This window comes from Anopheles darlingi, chromosome 2, assembly GCF_943734745.1.
Source record: "Anopheles darlingi chromosome 2, idAnoDarlMG_H_01, whole genome shotgun sequence".
NCBI classification, from domain to species: Eukaryota; Metazoa; Arthropoda; class Insecta; order Diptera; family Culicidae; genus Anopheles; species Anopheles darlingi.
In genome coordinates, this window is record NC_064874.1 from 28001903 (window position 1) to 28020951 (window position 19049).

At 51.6% G+C, this 19049-nt stretch overlaps 1 protein-coding gene across 2 annotated transcripts in view; it reads right to left on the reverse strand.

Annotated features, from left to right (window-relative positions):
- The window catches only part of LOC125949507 (nuclear receptor subfamily 2 group F member 1-B), a 69782-nt gene extending 54574 nt beyond the window's left edge, over positions 1 to 15208 (reverse strand). For both annotated transcript variants that reach the window (XM_049676619.1, XM_049676618.1), the window contains exon 1: positions 14430 to 15208. In XM_049676619.1, coding sequence (XP_049532576.1) covers positions 14430 to 15066 — 637 coding nt within the window. In that variant the 5' untranslated portion in view covers positions 15067 to 15208. The remainder of the gene's footprint in view (positions 1 to 14429) is intronic.
- Between the last annotated feature and the right edge of the window lie 3841 nt (positions 15209 to 19049).

The window sequence follows — 19049 nt, forward strand, 5'->3', positions numbered from 1 at the left end:
CCAGTAGTAAGTCGATTGGGCACGGGTTTTCGCTAAAGAAATGGGTGTATGGGAGGAAAAAAAAATCGTTTCATGCCTGAAATCTTCTTATGCAGCATTGATTCAATCATGTGTCTCAACAGATATTAGCAGAAAAAATATTATTAGTAAGGGATGCCTTTATGCCATCATGACTAATCACCAATGTTCATCAGATTAGTAAATGAGATATAAAACCAGACGTTCTGGGAAGACGAATGATCGAACAAATGAAAAAAACCATTCCGGAGGTTATGAAATCGTTAGAATTAACTATCTATTCCATCATGAAAACCCTGTCGCTGTCTATTTTGGAGCAAAATATGCCACATTAGAATAGCTCTACATGAGTACAAGAGTGCGTATGCTAAAAGTCTTCCGTTTATAAGCCAAAAATATGGTTAAACGTTTGAATTTCACCCGGAAATGTGTAACCAAGTTAAAAGAAGGCTAGAGCATTGTTCTATAGTCTGACGAATCATAAATGGAAACATTTAATATAAACTATCACGAAAGAGATTGGCGGAAAATAAACCATGGTTTGAAAGAACGTAATGTACCGGTCATAATCAAGCACGGAGGTGGTAGTATGAAGTTGCGGGGTGGATTTTCCATGGCTCTTGTGGACAATTTAAAGAAAATGATGGTATTATGGCGGGCGAAAATTATGTTGACACCCTTAATAACTATTTGATGGATTCAGTACGAATAAGCCCATTTAAAAGCACTTTTGTTATGCAACAGAGCAGTGATCCTAAACATGCTGCTAAAATAACTAATATTTTTAATGTTCTCGTGTCACTCCCCTTCTGAAATGGCCTTCTCAAAGCCAAGATTTTTAACGGATCAAAATTTCTGGGAAATATTAGATAAAAATTTCATTAAGAATTATGTTATTATCAAAACAATTATTTTTTTGGAAGTCATTCAACAAGTTTGAACCTCAATACACCTGAAATCGTGAAGACGTCATGCCAAAACACCTGTAACTTAAAATCTGAGCTAAGGAGGGACCATATCAATTGTTAAGTAAATTTCATTGTAGGTGGGCTTTTACTTTTGTCACATCTGTGATCGACCATCTCTCATTTAAACATTTATCAAAAATTTATTATCAATCCAATCGAGATGAAAGCTAATGAAACTGAAAGAGGAATGTTAAACCTTCAAGAAAACCACAACACTTGCCGGATACGATAGAAAATGTAGGATTTATAGTCAAAAATCTACAAAAATCAAGGGGTGGGCTTTTACTTATGCCGGTCACTGTAATGTCTTAGGGTCACTGAACGAGCGAACGATCCTCACTCGCGATCGCGAGATACTAAGCGTGAGATGTGGAAGCATACAGCAACTATATCCCCTTCCGTCGGTTTGTTGTCACCGTCTTCGTCCTCCAAGAACATTGTCTTGCACGCGTACAAACGGTATGCAACCCCTCATCAGCTTCCATCCCGGAGTGTGTTCCCGCTGCTCTGCGCTCCAGGCCACGGTTCGTCCCAGAAAAGAATCGATGGGCCGATCCGGCGTAAACCGTCAAACAATTGGAGCATGGCGTTCACGAGAATCGCGGCCACTGCCAGTCGCTAGGTTTCACACACATGACAACGGCGGTTCGGTGGCCGTAACAATGTAACAATCCGTCAACGTCAGCGGGACACCTTTTTGGTGCGAATAATTAGGAACAATTTCCCGGTATACCGGCGCTATACAAAGACCAATACAGTACAAGGAGCTCCCGCTGTTGTTGCTGCTGGTGGTAGTGGTGGCTGAGAACTTCTGTTTTGGAAAAACGAAAATCCAGAAACCTCGGGATTGACTTCGTTCACAGACTCCTTCCTACGGACGGACGAATTGCAACAGTAACGGAGTGCATACGGTTGCAAGGACATGTCACAGGACGACTCGTACTCTGGATGCGATGCGTTGCTTCCGCTTTGGAATGCAAAAGTTTCTCTTCACTCGACGAGACCCTCTTTTATCGGTCGGGATATTGCAGCCGGTACGCTACGGAATCCAAGTGCAATCCGACGTTGAAGCGTCTAAATGATGCACAAAATTGCACCGCACAAATCCATACCACACCACAACGATGATGATGGGCGTCATGGAGAAGAGTTTCATTTCGAGTTTTCGATTGATTTGCGACCGCGCCGACTTCTGGAGACCATAAATACCATGCTCCTCATCGTCCAGCGCATCGAATTGACAAACACCGACCGTGGATGGTGTTGCAGGACCACACAGCGACAGCGAGACCGCCCTGGGCGGCAGTGAGATGGCCTCTCACCTTTCGGCGCGTCTTTCGGGAGCAACTCACTCCACTCCTCGCTGGTCAGAATCCATTTTTTTCACGTTCGGTGTCCATTTCCGTTTCTGCCACTGCCAAATGGGTGATAAATTGAGTTATTACACAACGGTGCGGTACGGCGCGGGTGCCATTGTTGTGGTTTCCATCGAAAATTGCTTCCCCGAAGTGCACGGTGAAGACACGTACGTGCATCACCTACCTTTCCGTTCCCCGACTCCTTTGATGCTCGTTCTAAGAGCGATTATGAGGAAATTAAAAAAAGGAAAGGAAACTAAAACGAGAAAACTGACTGACTGACGTTCACGGTGTGAGCAGCGGCAGCATAAATCAAAGCGTGCGTCCATCAGTCCATCGTCTCCCAGGGAGCGAGAAACAACAATAAAATTGACGGACAGGCGACGAGCCACATCCAAGTGCGCGAGGAGCGGTAATGGGATCTTCAACTGCGAACGTCGACGTCGTCGTCGTGGTCGCCGTCGTTGGATTCTGTTCTTCTCTTCTGTTTTATGCAAATGCAAATGTAAGGCAAAGCGCATGTTGGTGGCCCTGGTTTGCAATCTGCATAATCATACACCACGCCGGTGTGTCCGTGATCCGGGCGGCAGTGTCCGGACCTGAAAGGGAACTTATGAACTGTTGGATGAGAAACGACGGCCTGACGGTACGCAAATCGCGACGGTAGCGCACCAATTTCAACCGATTTTTGTATCACTTCTTGGGGTCATTTCATTAGTGATCCCGAACCCCCGAGAGGACCATCACTACTCCTACTAATATCAGGGTGTCTAAGAAGCGCCCTCGAATGGGCCAGATTGCAAGAAGTGATTACCGAAGCGATCCAAATTACCAATCGGTTCAGATGATGCAGTTTTCTCTGCATTCGTTATCTCATTTTCATCCAACGCCTTCCACACTGTGGTGAGCACTCATTACGTTCGCTAATTAGAGTAGACACCCTGTCGGTCGGCCCTCATAATGCACACGACGACGAGCGAATATGGCGGGTGGATGGTCAATGTACCGTCGCACCGCGATGGTGCGTCGGCTTTGGTCAGAAGGAAATTGCTTCATTTAAGATTATCGCCCAATTTGTAGCGCATTACGTGGCCACCCCCGTGGTCGCGGTCTCGGTTGTTAATCATCAGCGTCATCATGACCATGGACGCTGGTCTCATGGTCGACTGGACGTTGCGTTGCAGCCGGGGTGCTGGGCTTTATGGTCCACATGGTTTTACGATTTCCCGGACCCCCCTTTTTTGTTTTTGCCAACATTTCAATTGATTCCTGGGTTACTTGGCCTTCATATACTCTCCCCCGGAGAGTATACTGTTCTAATCTTCCGAAAGGTACTCTTAACCATCAGAGTAACCAAAGGAAATCAAGTTATGATTCGATCTTTGTGTTGCATTTTGTTACATTCCGTTGGAAAATCGTTTTCGCTGCAAGCTATTTGTCATTCCGCACACAACGCAGCATGCGGAATCGGTAATAACCGATAACACTATCGGAGGCGTGAATCGCTCTTTAAAGCTCGGAATGCCCGAAGCACAACTGACGACCTTTAAAGCACCATGAAGCGACCGAGTCTCGTGCCCGACAGGATTAAGACCACGAAAAGGGACGGAATGAACTCATATGCAAAGGCATGGTACACACACACAACGGTTCCACATCCATCATGTCGCCCCCGGGAGCGAACGAGCGAACGATCGGATAATTAAATTAAAAAATCCCGATGATACACCTATTTATCTAGATCCGGTAAGTGAATCCTTTGCTCCACCACGCCCTCCTCCTGCTTCTCCTATTCCTCCTCTTTCGTCATTCCTTTAACCCCGGATTTTCCCTCCGGCGCAAGAAGGAACGAGATAAAGGCGAGTGGCTGGCAGACGGACGCTCGTACCACGCACGTCACGGCCCCGGCTTCCCTGGTGATGTCCTTAGGCGATGAAACGGACTCCGGTCCGCGTCTGGGGCACCCGCAACATTGTGGATATATGGATCGGAGCGTGAGCATAACGAGATAATTTTGTGGTTCGTTGCCGGATAATTGATTATGAACGCCCACCCCCTTTTTTCCCATCTGGGAATGTCGAGAGGCGTCGTGGTCGTGGAAATCGTGACAGTTTCGACCGGGACGAAGGGACGAAGGTACACGCGCGGTTTTCGGTGGAAAACTGATTCCCCTCTCTCTCCGTATCCGGATCTCGGATTCTCGGAAAACATACACCCATTTCCCGGTTTTTAAAGTTTCCTCGCAAACGAAAAGAGAGGCAGGAGGAACAGGGGTGCCCCCTTAGGGGACCATTCGGTCAGTGTCGCCGCCTGCTGGACCTACTGGACCTGCTGGCGACCATGCAAATGGATCCGGCACGGAGGTGTCATGTACTTGCGGTGCGCTGGAGGAGGGGCTGGGAGCGATGTGTGGGTGCGATGTATGATGTATGAATACATTATTCATAAACCTAGACCCACACTGGCCACGGTCATCGACACACACACACACACACACACACACACACACACACACGACACAAGATTCAAAGGATTCTCGATGGTCGAAAGCGAGCTCGTGTTGAATGAGTTGTCGAGTCGAGTTTGAAAATTTGTGGCCACCTTTTTTGGGGGTATCCTTGGGGTAGGTGGGACCATTTTTTACATTCCCACCCCGGGCCAGCAACCGACAACCGATATCGATATCCATGTAGTGTGGCGGTCACTCCCATTTTGGGTTGCATGTTTAACCAGCAACAGCACGAGCAGCAGCAGCTAATTCTGCATAAATTTACATTCCTGGGTGGTTCAGATTTCTCGGTTCCTGATTGACGCCTGCCAGTCTGTTGTGCTGGACCCTAGGGACACCGGGCCTAGGCCACCGACGGAATTGAATTTAATTGAATTGCATTTGATTAAAAATCAACCAACGGATACCCCCGAAAAAGTTCAGAACAAGGCCTGTGGTGGCCTGACGCCAGCGCCGAATGTCGTGTCATTCTGGACGTGTAACGTGTCTGGGCCTGTAATCAGCGAGCCAGGGGGACAAGCATTCCCCCTTCCGGTGCTCCGTTATGCTTTTGGAATGCATTTTTTCCGACCGAAAGGTGAAACGATAAATGCTTCATTTAATCACAAGATCATCGGTTATCGGCGGGCGTGGAAGTGGAAAACTCATTTTCCAATCTTATAATTTTCCTCTCAGCTCGTCATCGTCTCGTACGCATCCACCGGATCATGATGCATCCACGGAGCGGCACCTTTACGTCAGCGTACAATCGATCACGAGTGGCCAGCAGACGTTCCGTTCTCCGGCGGTTTACCGGTTTGCAAAAGCAAACAGCGAAATCGATCGAGTCGTGTGTCCGCTCTCGGATCGTGCTGCGGCTTCCTCCAAGATTCCCCCCCCAACCCAACCGAGAGTCGGTCAGAATATGAAATAATAAATTATTTTTCCACGGGATCCGATCGATGCTGATCGATGCATCGCGATAAGAGGTGGTGGTGGTTGTTGTGAAAGAAGAGCAGCAGCAGCAGCAGCAACAGCAACATTGAACCGGAACACACTCCCCCTGGCGCTGTGTGTGTCGTATGAACTGCGCGCGATAACGATCGCGATACGATCATCTCGATCATTTCATTAAAAACCTTTTGCTCTCCATCGAGCTTCGAGCGTTGCGCATTTTTGAAAACATAATTAAACCGTTAGCCCTCGGGCATTTGCAAGTTCCATTGGTTCCGTGTGACACTAAACGCCGTCCAGCGTGTGACCAGCAGCAAGACCAACGCAATCCTCTTTCCCATGATACTGTTGCTGCCCATGCTGCCAATGCTGCTGTTGGTGGCGCATAAAGAATAAGATCACGACTTGCTCGGGTACTTATGAGTTTATTTCCAGAACAGGAACGACCAATCCGGACTGGTGCTGGTGGTGGTCATCTGCGCGGTGCGGATCGTTTGCGAAATCGCCAGCGCCAGCGCCAGCGCATTGCGTTGCAGGGCCCTACAGCTCCAGCTTCCCTAGCTCCCTGTGCCTGTGGCGACTGGGTGACCGGCGGTGACTTACTGGCCATTATCTGCACGGATGTGCGCGGTACCATCGTCTGGCTTCTCTCTCTCTCTCCCTTGGTCTCTCTTGGGTCCCAGGAGTAATATTGAATTAAAATCGATTGTCGAGCGCAATGTGCGCGAAGAGAATTAAAAGCAGCGAAACCAAAGGGAACACGAGACAGGACAGCGCGCAGTTTCCCAGGCCCGGGGCCGGACCATTCGTCGCCGTCGTCGTCGTCGTCGTCGTCGGTGTCTTGTACTTCTCCTGGAGCCCGGTGAGTGAAGGTGTACCAAGGAGCAGCGCAGTTCGTGCAGCAGAGATCGTACTTGCAGCAACAGCAGCAGCAATGCGCACAAACAAATCCTAGCGATAATTATCGAAACAACGACGTACTCTCGACGTCTCGACGCAATAGGAAACGCGAGTATTCGTTCGCTGTTTCTGCTGCCGCTTGACGGATAGTGTCGGATGTTGGCAATTTAGGTTCCAGTTTCCCGCGCCTTTCGAACCGGTCTCTTCGAACCATCCAGTGGACCAAAACGGTTCCAATCCGAGAAGCTAATACCAGTGTTTCCCAGTGGACCATGTCCACCTTCTAAGGTCGAGAAAGAATGCCTCCATCTCTGTGGTCTGTTCGGTTTCGCGCTTTTCTTCATTTTCCCGCCCAGATCCAATGGACCACCACCACGCGCCGAACACACACACATGGTCGTCGCTCATTGTTCATAAATCACATCCTGGCCATGTTTTGTGAGGGCTTATCCCGGAAGGGGCCGCCGCATTAAAAAGTAAACATTTGCTCTTCTCAGAATCACTTCTGCCTCCGAGCCGGTTCGTGCTGAGCACCTTTGTTTTTTTGTTTTTTTGTTTTGCACACACCTCCGGACTTTATTGATCCGACGCCGAAGGACTCCAGAATAAAAAAAAAGAGGAGGACTCGACTGAGGCCCCCGGGGTCCCATAATGAGTCTCTCGGGCTCGGGTCGTGTAGCTCAAGTTTTTTCATTAATTTTTACAGCAAACATCAGCAACAGCAGCAGCAGCAGCTACCCCGGGATTTCAACGTAAATCAATTCCCCTTCAGTAAAGGCGCTTGTCCGGCCACGAGGTGATCATCGTGGACTCGGCACTGGCCGCTGCGACATTGAATAACTCTATTTACCACGACGCTACCGACAAGTCTCGGACAAGGCGGGGGGGGGGGGGGGGGGGTCAAAAGGTTAAACCCCCATGAGTGTGTGTGTGCTCGCAACCATTTACGTCGGACATTATCCTCCAAAATAATACAAACATTCTGAGCCGGAGCTGCTGTGGCGTTGTCATTATCGGTTGAAGCACCTCCGAGAGGACTCCGAGAGGAGTGTTGCTGAAGAAGGGTTAGAAGAGGGAGAGGAGTCGTTCTTGGAATCTGCGTCCTCTCTTCGGCTTCTGGAGCTTCTTCAATCTTCAAACCGATAACCGATCACAACGCGAGGCATGCAAATGGCTGTCCTCCTGGCAGCAACCGCAACGAACACATAAGAGAATTTTCTATGGGGCCCGGGGCCCGGGACCGGGAGTTAATTAAAATCAATTTAAAGTCCGCCAATTGTCCTTCACCGACGAAAGGGGGAGGCAGCAAGGGGCGATCGTCTTGAACCGCGGCTGGAACCGCACATTCCATCTTGAGGCGGACTGTTTTGATTCGTCTTCCTCCCGTGGCCACATGAGACACGTGTGTGTGTGACAGAAATGATTTGAAAAGCGGGCACACCAGGAGTGGGGGGGGGGGGGGGGGGCACCATCATCGCCGTCGCCGGAGTGATCACCATAATTACTGGCGTGTCCACCTTTGGTGATGACAATAATAATGATGATCGGCCGGCAATGGTAAACGATTACATTCGATCGTTTTCATCATCATCAACAACAACAACGACGAAAGGCAGCATCCGATCATCATCATCATCATCATCATCATGATCATCACGATGATGGGCAGAGAGCAACAATAATCGATCGCCTCTCGCTCGCTCGCTCGCCGGTCGCCGGTCGTTGGTTCCCGCGGTGATTGGCGGTTAACAATCCACTTGGAGCAAAGGGGGTGCTGGATGGGAACGGGCGATCCGGATTATTATTAATAAGCGACGAAAGGACGATGACGTGCGCCCGCGCCCGTGAGTGGGTGGTTCTCGCCAATCGGCAATCGGTTGGAGGCTTCTTGCAACGGAACGAAATCATCCGAGATCGCGATCGCGATCCGATCGATCGTCCGCCTGTTCGTTCGATCAAATCAAGGGGGGGGGGGGAGAGGGTGAGGTGCGGTATGGTTTCCGCCTTTTCTCTCAGCATTCACCGTCCCCTCCACGTGTGTGTGTGTGTGTGTGACGACGCACAGAGCAGCGATAACACGCAGCAACATAAGCGAATCGAACAATGAAACCGACGACGATGGTGAGGAGGAGAAGACTCCGCTGCTCGACCTAACCTCAACCCGTTACGGGTCATCCACGGGGTGGTACGGATCGGTTAAGGGGGGTTGAGGGTGGCAAAGGGGTCGCGAGGTTAGTTGATCGCGGGCACGAGTAGGTCACGATTTTTGCTCACTTCAGCGATCGAGAGACGAGCGCGCGCGCGCGCGCCAAGATCGATTGCGCGCCCCTCAACCAGAATGTGGTGCGAAACAGAGAGAGTAGGAGAGAGAGAGAAACAGAGAGAGAGCGAGCGAGGAAGAGAAAGATCCCACAGCTTAATCTGGTTGGATTAAAATCGAATTCGATCGAATCGCGTGAGGATCGCGCAGGTCGTGAGCCACCCACCACCACCCACCTCACCATTCCCACCTACTCTCCCTTTGACTCCACGAGACTTCTCGTCCACTCGAACTCGTTTGAATTGAGGTTAATAGTTAATAAAATCTCCCCCCCCCCCCCCCCCCCCCCCCCGTCTCATCCTCAACGCAAAAAGGTACTCCTCTGGCCACTTACCGCCAGAACCGTCCGTAAAAGGATACACTCCGACCGACGGCCACGAACACAAAACATTGACCGGCAGCGGAGGGAAACAAACCAAAAGAGGAACGGCGACGCGTGATATCGTGACGAATTGTGCCGCCCAGGGACACGGTTAATTGGCCACGGGGCCGCACGGCAGACGGGCGACAGAATTCGATCCTCCTGGCGCCCCACGCACCCCCAAAGGAGAGGGAGGAAAATGGAGAGGGGGTGCACGCACCGCGGAATTCACGGGAAAAGCAGATCAGCCGCTTGAAAGGAGGCGCGGCCGCTCCTTGGCGTCAAACGCGGTTGACTAACTTCCGCCGAAGTGGCATTTGACGGTCGCGGCTAATTAGTCGAATTAGGGCAGGTGCCCCAAGGCGTTACCAAGCGGTCATCGGCGGACCGCCGTTCGGTGTGAGCAGCGCGCCACGGATAAGGGAACGGATCCGCATACGATAAGAAGCACCACCTGGATAAGCGCGGGCAATGGTTGGCTGCATTCGCGCGCACTATTCAACGTGAACTGTTGGTGTGAAGCTCATAATTGGCCACCGACGCTACGATGTCGGAACCGAGACCGGTGCTATATGGTGCTCACAGAAATTGAGTGGGGATTGTGATTAGGAGGAAGGGCCACCGATGATGATGATGATGGTGATGATGATGAAGGCGAAATGACTTAATTACAATTAATTTCTGTTCCAGAAAGAAGCAGAAGGCCAATGCACCTGCATTCCCGAGTGGGAGGGTGGTATGGGATGCACCGTTAAGCCCGGATAACGCCACGACGCGATGAGATAAGACAAGGGTACAGCGGCACCAGATGCAATGCCAACGCGATTTGCCAAGCTGGTGGTCGCATGTTTGGCACACATTCGCTGCATTCCGGCGCGCCTGTGTTACGTCATCCCTCCTTTTCTCACTCTTGAACTTGAAATGGCCTCGAGGAGCCGGTGCCGTTACGGTACCTTGCTCTCGGTGCTCGGTTTTATTTTTTTGTTCCTTTCTTCAAGAATGCATCCGACGCCATCAGCAACATAATCATCGCTAGTAGGCACTGCACCGCATGGCACGACACGTGATGGCTCGGTGCAGCTGCAGCTACTGCAAATCAATCCCGGTGTAATTATGACCAACACACACACACACACCCATGGACACACACGGGCGCGCGTGCCCTTGCTGGGGTGTCGCAAACTAAACAACAAAAAAAAACGGCAAACGGAGCTAACGGACAGTGAAAGTGGGCCATCGGTTGAAGTGCACTCCGCAAGCAAGCAAGCAACCAAGCAAGCAAGCTGGCAGACCGATTGCAGTTGTCGTGAAATCGAAGCAACCTGGCCGGGATGTCGCGGGCTCAGCGTCGCCTTAGTAACACACTGTGACTCTATCCCTCGACGGCTCGAGAGGGCTTCAGATTTTGGTCGTGATCGCCGTCAACGCGGCCGCTCGCAGCTTCATCGCATCTTATCGCGGCCACGGGGGTTGATGATACGGTCGTGGTCGTGGACCATCGCGCGGGGAATCGAAAAACAAAAAAAAGCACACACACACGGATCCCGCGCGCATCGCGTCTTGCACCATTTGACGCCATGTTGATAAGCGTACACTACCGGCGGAGAGAAACAAAAAAAAAACACTATCACACACACACACGGGCGCGCACTCGTGGTAGTACACTTGTCGTTTGATAGGCGCGCGCACACACACACGCACGCGGGCAACACTGTTATCAACTGGTGTCGGCCGATAGTGGCGGCAACATGGCGATCGGGCTGGAAAAGGATTCGAGCGAATGGTCACGTCGCCCGGCGATCAGCAGTACCCCCCCACAGATGATGATGATGGATGGTGACCGATGACGTAATGCTCGCTTAGACCTAGTTGTGACTCCCGGCGGTGCTTCGAACACAAGGACACTGACTTCAAGGCGAGCGAACGATGCGTCGCGTTCGAGAAAAGAGCCTTCTTCGTATCGTAATGCGCGATGATTTCAAGCAAACGGTCAACACCGTCACTGGCACCGAGAAGTGTCAAACGTGGTGTGACGTTATACCTGGCCTACTATGTCGTACTCTCAGCTAACCAACCAACCAACGATTCTCGAGCGACCTTCTGTGACCCTCTCGGCGTCATCGTTGTCGTTGCAGTGCGAACCCCTTTCTGTCCACCTCCTCCGATCACCAAGAGGAGAAGAAGAAGAAGAACTGCCACACAAATACGCAATTGACCTGCTGACACCAGGAGCGCTCGCGCGCGCACACACGGTAAGCGGCAGTCGCCCGGTGGTGACCTCCTTCACTCGGACCTCGATCATCGGCTAAAAGGCCATCTCGTGCGCATGTGCTCGAGTGGACCCCGCGGAGTGGCCACGTGGTCGTGGTGGTCCACTCTCCTCGACCTCTCACACACTCCGGATTGCGAGGATGACCCCTTTGGCCCTTCAACCCTGTCTCTCTGTTTCGTTCGCGCGCCCGAGCGCGCATCCGCTACATTGTGATCCATTGGTCGTCGATCACTTCGAACGATCGATCACCACACCGGTGGGCTGCTGTCCGGCGGATTGATTAGCTACACACACACACACGGACCTCCCTCTTCGTTCCACTCCGTGCTCCCAAAAAAAGGAGGCCAACCAGCACCTGCCGCAGGGACTGATGTAATCGTTTTTGGTTTTCTCGAACGCGAATCCGGATGAGGATGATGCGTGCAGAAGAAGCCGGTTCCGGTTCTCCCGCTCTTGAGGAACGAGTTCTGGACGCACGACGATGCTTCGAATCCGCGCCTTCGACGTCGTTCCGTGACTTTTTCCACCACACCATGCCACAACGGACCAGAAGCCCAGAAGGCAACGGCAAGGATTAATTGACCCGTTGCAGCTTGACATTTGACCAGCTTTATGGCCTTGTCCACCTCTCAAAACCTCTCTCTCTCGCCTTCGTCAGAACATTATGCGAAGGAACGACTCCACCGCAGATCATATCATCAATCGTGGTGATGCGCCGCTACTGGTTCTGAGCACCGGTTTGTTTCTCCGCGTTTTTTCCCTCGTTTTTTTTTCGGGTCCCGTGAGCTTTCCCCCTTTTGTCCCGGTTCTTCCTCTCTCTCTCTCGGGTGCGATGCACTCCACGGTTGGTTAATACCAGGCGCTACACCAGCTGATCGTTTTGCCGGTTTGCCATTATGAGATGCAGCATCACCGTTCGGGATGATTCCGGGACAGTATTAGACAGAAGCGAATAAAGGAGGGAAAAGAGAGAGAGGAAACGGAGAGGCCGCGAACCCGCGAACCGGTTCACTTCCACCGCGAACCTGGCATTCCGTTCAGTCAAGGGCGCGAGGTGTGAATATCCATCTCTTCCATCATATATCCCGACGGCTGATGCTCATCAACATCATCATCATCATCATCATCATCGTCTACATCATTATTACTATCAGCTGATGATGTTACAGGCCATTTACAGCCCCATTCCCTGTCGCAGAGTGCGTGCCCCGACGCACTTCTCGCTATCAGCGCCAGACGCAATCGAGCGCCTTTGGAATGCTACTTGGACTTGGTTTTCGGACTCGTTTTTTGTTGTTGTGTCGCGCGACCAATTCGGCGCCATTCCAGCTCCAAATACCGCGAGCGCAAGCCGCATCGAATAAAATCCGATTTGGACACTGGCGAGGAGGTCCACCAATCGATGGTCAAATGTCACGAAATGCTTCGGCGTGACAATTGCTTCCACTATCAGGCGGCCAATTCACTTCATTGTGGTGGTCCTCCATCCCGTCGCTTGCTTCATCGTCATCCACTATCAGTTAATTGAAAGATTAAAGCTGAAGGAGTTAGTAGCCTCAATCAACCTCGAGCTGAATGATGCTCGAGAATGTTTGGGCGAACTCCCGGAGGACCTTCTTCGCTAGATCACGGCGCGGCTTCTCACCTTTTGACCCTGCAACAACCAGTGTGTTATCCAAATGTTTGCCAAACCAAACGACAAACAATGGTCCAGAGTCCATCGAGAGCAGTGAGACCACGGAAGGCAAACAATGGCCTCTGCCTGTTGCGGTTGCGCCTCTCGAGCCAATCTCATTACATCCCCCGGCCAGGACTCGACATCCACAAATCTCGCCAGCATGAACGCATATGTGTGCTTGTGTGTGTGTGTGTTTGATTAAATGCACGGATATCAATCAACTGAGGCGGAAAATTATCCTTCCGGAACTGTAATCCGCTCGGAGCTCGGAGCCGATTTGCATATCCATATTTCACCGCCCAGTCCAACTTCACTCGCAAAACATGAGCATTACACTCCCGTCCACCCCTTCTTTGGGTGCACGCACGCAGGAAGAGAAATGGTTCTCCATAAATAAAGACGTACCGTACCGCACAAAATACGTACCACCGCGTAGATGTTGGTCGAAATCTTCACGAGATCTCACGACGCTTCTTGCTGCGAGCACGAAAGGTCGAGAACGTATTATCCTTGCCAAAGGGGCCAAAGGGATGATCATCGGCATCGTCATAATGCTTCTGACACATGGACAAAACTGGGACGACGCAGGAAAACGAACGTTTTTTCCAGATTTCCTTCAGCGCTGGCCGAAAATCGAAGTGGAACACACACACACCAACAAAAAAAAAATGTTGGGGAAAAACTACCCGGAAAATCAACAAAAAAAAACTGCTGAAGAAACGAAGGGAACCGCAACCCCTGGCAGCGTGGCCTTAAGAAAGTCAATTGCTTTATGATTATGTTGTTGTGGCCTAATGGCTTTGCGGCGCTGGCAGATAGAACAGGAGAAAGAGACGTTACGTAAAGGCGGGCTGGCTGCATCTCTTCAATGAAAAAATCCCATAAATCCACCATTAGACCATTTCAGGTTGGCCGCTTTTTATGCTTATTTGTTTTGATTAATTGTGTCTGCTTTGTTGCGAGTGCAATAACCGATCAGAGGCGCAGCGTCTTAACAGCAGCAGCAGCAGCAGCAGTGGCAGCATCGTCGTCGTCTTAGCAACAACATACGGTCTACTGTTCCTGCTGCTTACTATGTTGATTCACGAAGAGAGGGGAGGGAGGCCACTTACCTTCGCAGGTGAACTGTCCGTAATGTTTGCCGGAACTTTTGTCGCCACAAACGACACACTCGATGTTCTGTGCTTTCACGTCCTGCTGGCTCCCGTTCTGGCTGGTTAGACTCTGGGAACCGGGTGTCGTGCTCTGTTGCAGCGAAAGGAACTCCTTCTTGTCGATCGACGAACCGCTGCCGGGACCGCCGGCTAGACCGGCCAACCCACCGCTACCGGCCGACGACGGATGCTGGCCAACACCAACGGATAGGCTGGTGGTGCCGGCGCCGCCGCCGGCTGAGGATGCGGATGCGGACGAGAGGAAATCCTTCTTATCCTGGCCTCCGCTGGCGGAGGATGACGAGGATGAGGTTTGCATGACGGAGGGACCGAGGGTGGTGATGTCATCGGCACCGGCAGAACCGGTCGTACCGGCGGCCCCACCACCGGACCCACTGACCGGTAGGTGCGTACCACCGAGCGTACCGGCCGGATCGGTCGTACGCCACGAGGCATGATGGGGTGGCGGTGGCACGAGGGCCATCCCGCGCGGGAAGCCCAGCTCGAGCGCCCCGATCTCCGAGCCCTGGCCGCGCGGATTGTAGAACCCGGTCGCGGTCGAGGGCGACGGGCAGAGGACGCCACCGCCGTACATGCCGAGCGTGTTGTGGTGTGCCAGAATATTGCTTCCGGTTTTGGCCCCGCAGTCGGGGGGGCCGACACTATCGAGGAAAATGGTTCCGGCCGTTCCCGTGCCCGGTGCAACAGGAAATGGTTTCTGCGGTGGGGTGCGTTTTTTTTTTCACCCGATCAGTCAGATGGTGAGTGGTGGAAGGCGAGGGGCGGGAGGGGGATCGTCAAACACGCGGCGTGCACTCCGAGATCGTGCAGCGGAAATTACACGTCACTTTCACTGATTCACCAGCAACAAAACCATCACGACAAACAGAGACACCGTACAAAGACACAAGAACACAACAGGATATCGGTGGTGGTGGGTGGGGTGCAAGGCAGGGGCAGGGGTTCGCGATTCTGTTGCCTTTCGACGACCTTACCTCAAAGTCGAAGCCAAAAACGATCAACAACACGCACCACGTTTGACAGCTGCATGCAACAGAAAACAAAAAAATAGATACCACCAACACACACTGAGATGCGCCTACTACGAGTGTGATATTCAGTGAGAACGTGGCGTACTGCGGGGATCGTATATTTAGCCGGCGTCGAAGGACACTGGCACTAGTGAAAAGGTTAAAAATGCGAACCAAAAAAAACAAACCGGGGAAAATCACGGAACGCACGCGCACACACACGCACAAGGAATCTTCACCGGTCGGATCGGATCACGGACGATCAGCAGGCAACGCACCACCGGATCGCGGCTTCTGGTTTGTGAGGTGAGGCTGGTTGATTTTTCGTTGTAATCTTTTCTGTATGCTTTGTATCACTTCGCACACTTCTCCACACAGCGCACACACACACGCACATGCGATCGAGGATGAATTTGTGTTTTGCGGGGGGGAAAAAAAAATTCGAACAGTAGTAGTAGTCACAGTAGAGCAGTCGCAATCGATCTTTCGGCTTTCGTGATTCACGACGAGGATACGTGCGGCCCATGCAGCAGCGGTGCGAGACCTCCACCCTAGACCGCGCAACACGTACGGAACACACACGGCGACGACGGTGACGACGACGTCAGCAACCAAGCAACCAACAACAACAACGCGCGCTATGCTGTGGCTGTGCTGCGGCAGCCTGCTCTTCTCTATCCGAATGGCCTTCCTGAACTGAATTTCCCGAACGGAGCAAAATGGTGCGACGGGTGCTAAAGGTACGCGACCCGACCCGACCCCCCCGCCAGCCAGCCAGTCGACCACCTTCGTTCTCCTTCCTTCTTCACTGGTGCTTCCCTTTCCTTCTTCTGCAGAGCGACGAGCTTCTGCGACTCACACATACACACCGTTTGTCCCGTTCTCGCACACATGCTGCCTGCGAACCGTTGGGTGATGTTGGGTGATCTCTCGCTTTGGCTGCGGCCCACTCTCAGCCCGCCAGCATTCAGCCAACCACGCCGCTTGAGGGGCTAGAGGCCACGCCTTGTGTAATGCGAGCCACCGGCCACCGTGTGCGAGAAAGAGATGGCGAGTTCTCTGTCTCTCCTCGCTCTCACCGACGGAGGTGGATTCCGACGGATGGATGGGACGGAGGATGGAAAAACCCGTGGAAAACTCTCGCGCGCCCCCCAAGAAAGGGGGGCAATCGAATTAGAGGGTGCGAAAAGAGAGGAAGCAGCGGCAACGGCAACGATGACGACGACGCGTTTGTGTTCGAACTCGAGCATCGTCGGTTGATGGCCTTCCGGACCCCGGCGAGAGAGGTCCCGGTCGTCGGTTCACCGCCACCGCCACCGCATTTATGCTGGGGGGGTTCCGACCTCCCACCTCACTACTCTCCCTCGTCGCCTCGCTCCTTCAGCGGACGTCCATCAACGGGGACGCGAATTTGTGTCCTTTAGGTCCCGGACCCGGGGTGTGACCGGCGAACCGGGATTGATGTTTAAGGATCCAGGGGGACCAGGAAATGTCCTCGCACCGTGTACATGTGTGTGTGTGTGTGCTTTTGTGATTTATTTCCTTTTCCTCGACCGACACATGTGTGGGGTGTTGTCCTCGCGTCCGTCAACCCGGCTGTTCCGGATTGAATTGGATTTAATTTAGCAGCCCAAACACACCCATACACACACACGCACGCGACACTGGGAATGTCAACTGCACGGAGGCCGGCAGAACTTGATGGCCAGATGATGGAATTTTCCGTTTTACTCTGGCCCCGTCTCTCTCCCTCTCTGCCCCTCTCTGTCGCTGGTTAAACGAGAAAAACAATGCATTTGAATCGCCACCACCTCAACCATCATCATCATCGTCATCGATGTGATCATGGTGGCGTTTAGAGTGCTGACAGTAGCGCCGGAACTCACCGTTTTTCCGCCTTTTACCGCCTGCTCCCAGTTGGCGGGTTCGGTGTTGCCAGCTCTGGCCAGCCAGCCAACCGGCCAGCCGGCCAGGGATTATCCGTTGACCGGGCAACCGCAACAAGAGGCGACTTGGACTCCTGCGACAAATGGCGAAGGACGGGGAGGCTTTAACCGGGGACCGACCCATGTTGTTGGACCTTTGCTCGGCTTTGAGTAGGCTTTGGACTTTGGTTGTGTGGATGTGGATTTTGGAGGATTCTTCTTCCTCTTCTTCTGCTTCGTGGGGATTTCGATCCACAGCAAATGGCCGCTCCAGCTCGGTTCAGGGATGGGAGATGCCCTATTTCGAAAAGGCTGCACCCTCTGGGGCTTTGTTATCAGTACCGCTTGAGGGCTTTATGCTTTGACCGCGTTGGGATGACCACGGTGGTCAATCGATATCATTATTCGCTTTGAACGCTGAGTGTTGGGTGTACGTGTTAAAGCCAAATCCTGCTCCTTAAATTGTGTTTTTGGGGCCATGATTGTGTTTGTCGTTTAATGTTTCTGCAACATTTAATTTGCAAAGTTAACAAGCAGACAGTAAACTTGAACGTTATGAAATCCAATCAAAGCAACTTTCAGCATTAAGACTCTCGATTTAAGATCCGGTCACTAGGATGTTTAATCACAATACACTGACACTATTTGGTTGACAAGTACAAATGTAGCTCGCGAATCGGAAGATTGATACTGAAAATAAAGAAAAACGGAAAAGAATTATCACATCAAATTTAAAAGGCTGTGGTGTTGATTCTTAAAAAAAAATATTGATGATCTGATCGGTTATCGAAGGCTGTTATTATCGAATTAAGATATATTGTAATGGCTGAACAAACGATACGCTTTTCCTATTGTTATGTTAAACTGTCTGTGATTTATACTGCATTAATCACATTACTACTGCTCTTTTTTAAATTAATTCGAAATTAATTTCGTCCCATATCGTAAGTAGCATTAGGCTATTTAGACAGAAGCATAAGATTTGTCAGCTCGATGAGCCTCACAAAATGGCAAGGATTTAGGATGGAAAAAACCACAAAAATCATCCTTAATTTAAACATCGAAATCCAACAAAACAAAGAAATCCTGCGTGAGCTTCACGCTATGAGATCGTGAATTTGGGAAACTTCTTTCCATTCTTCGCACCGCATACAACCCATCAATCGTCGGCTCCAATCTTGCGCGTCGTGTATCAGCTGGCTAGCTGGGGCTGGCTGGCAGGCTGTCTCAGTGATAAGCACTCCTGGCCTACTCGCTGTTGTCTTCGGCCAAAAGCCAAAGAAACGCGGCAAACCCGCAACCGTGACCGACTGAACAGTGGTGATGGCGGCGGCGTCCAGCGATAACGCCAGCGACCATCGCAGGCCATCGGGGTGGGGGGGGGGGGGGGGGGAAAGAAATCATAATTACCACTGGAATCATCCCCATAAATAGACACCAGGACAGGGCAGGGCAGGTCTGAGAGATCGTCTTCGATCGATTTCGTCAGCACAGCTGGCCACCGTTGGCCCCTATCGGGATGTTAAAGAACTTTCAACAAAAAGACCGCGTTCCGGGGTGGTGATGAAGGGCACGGTGGTAGTACTGGTGGGCAGTGGTAGTGGTAGTGGTTAATGCGATAA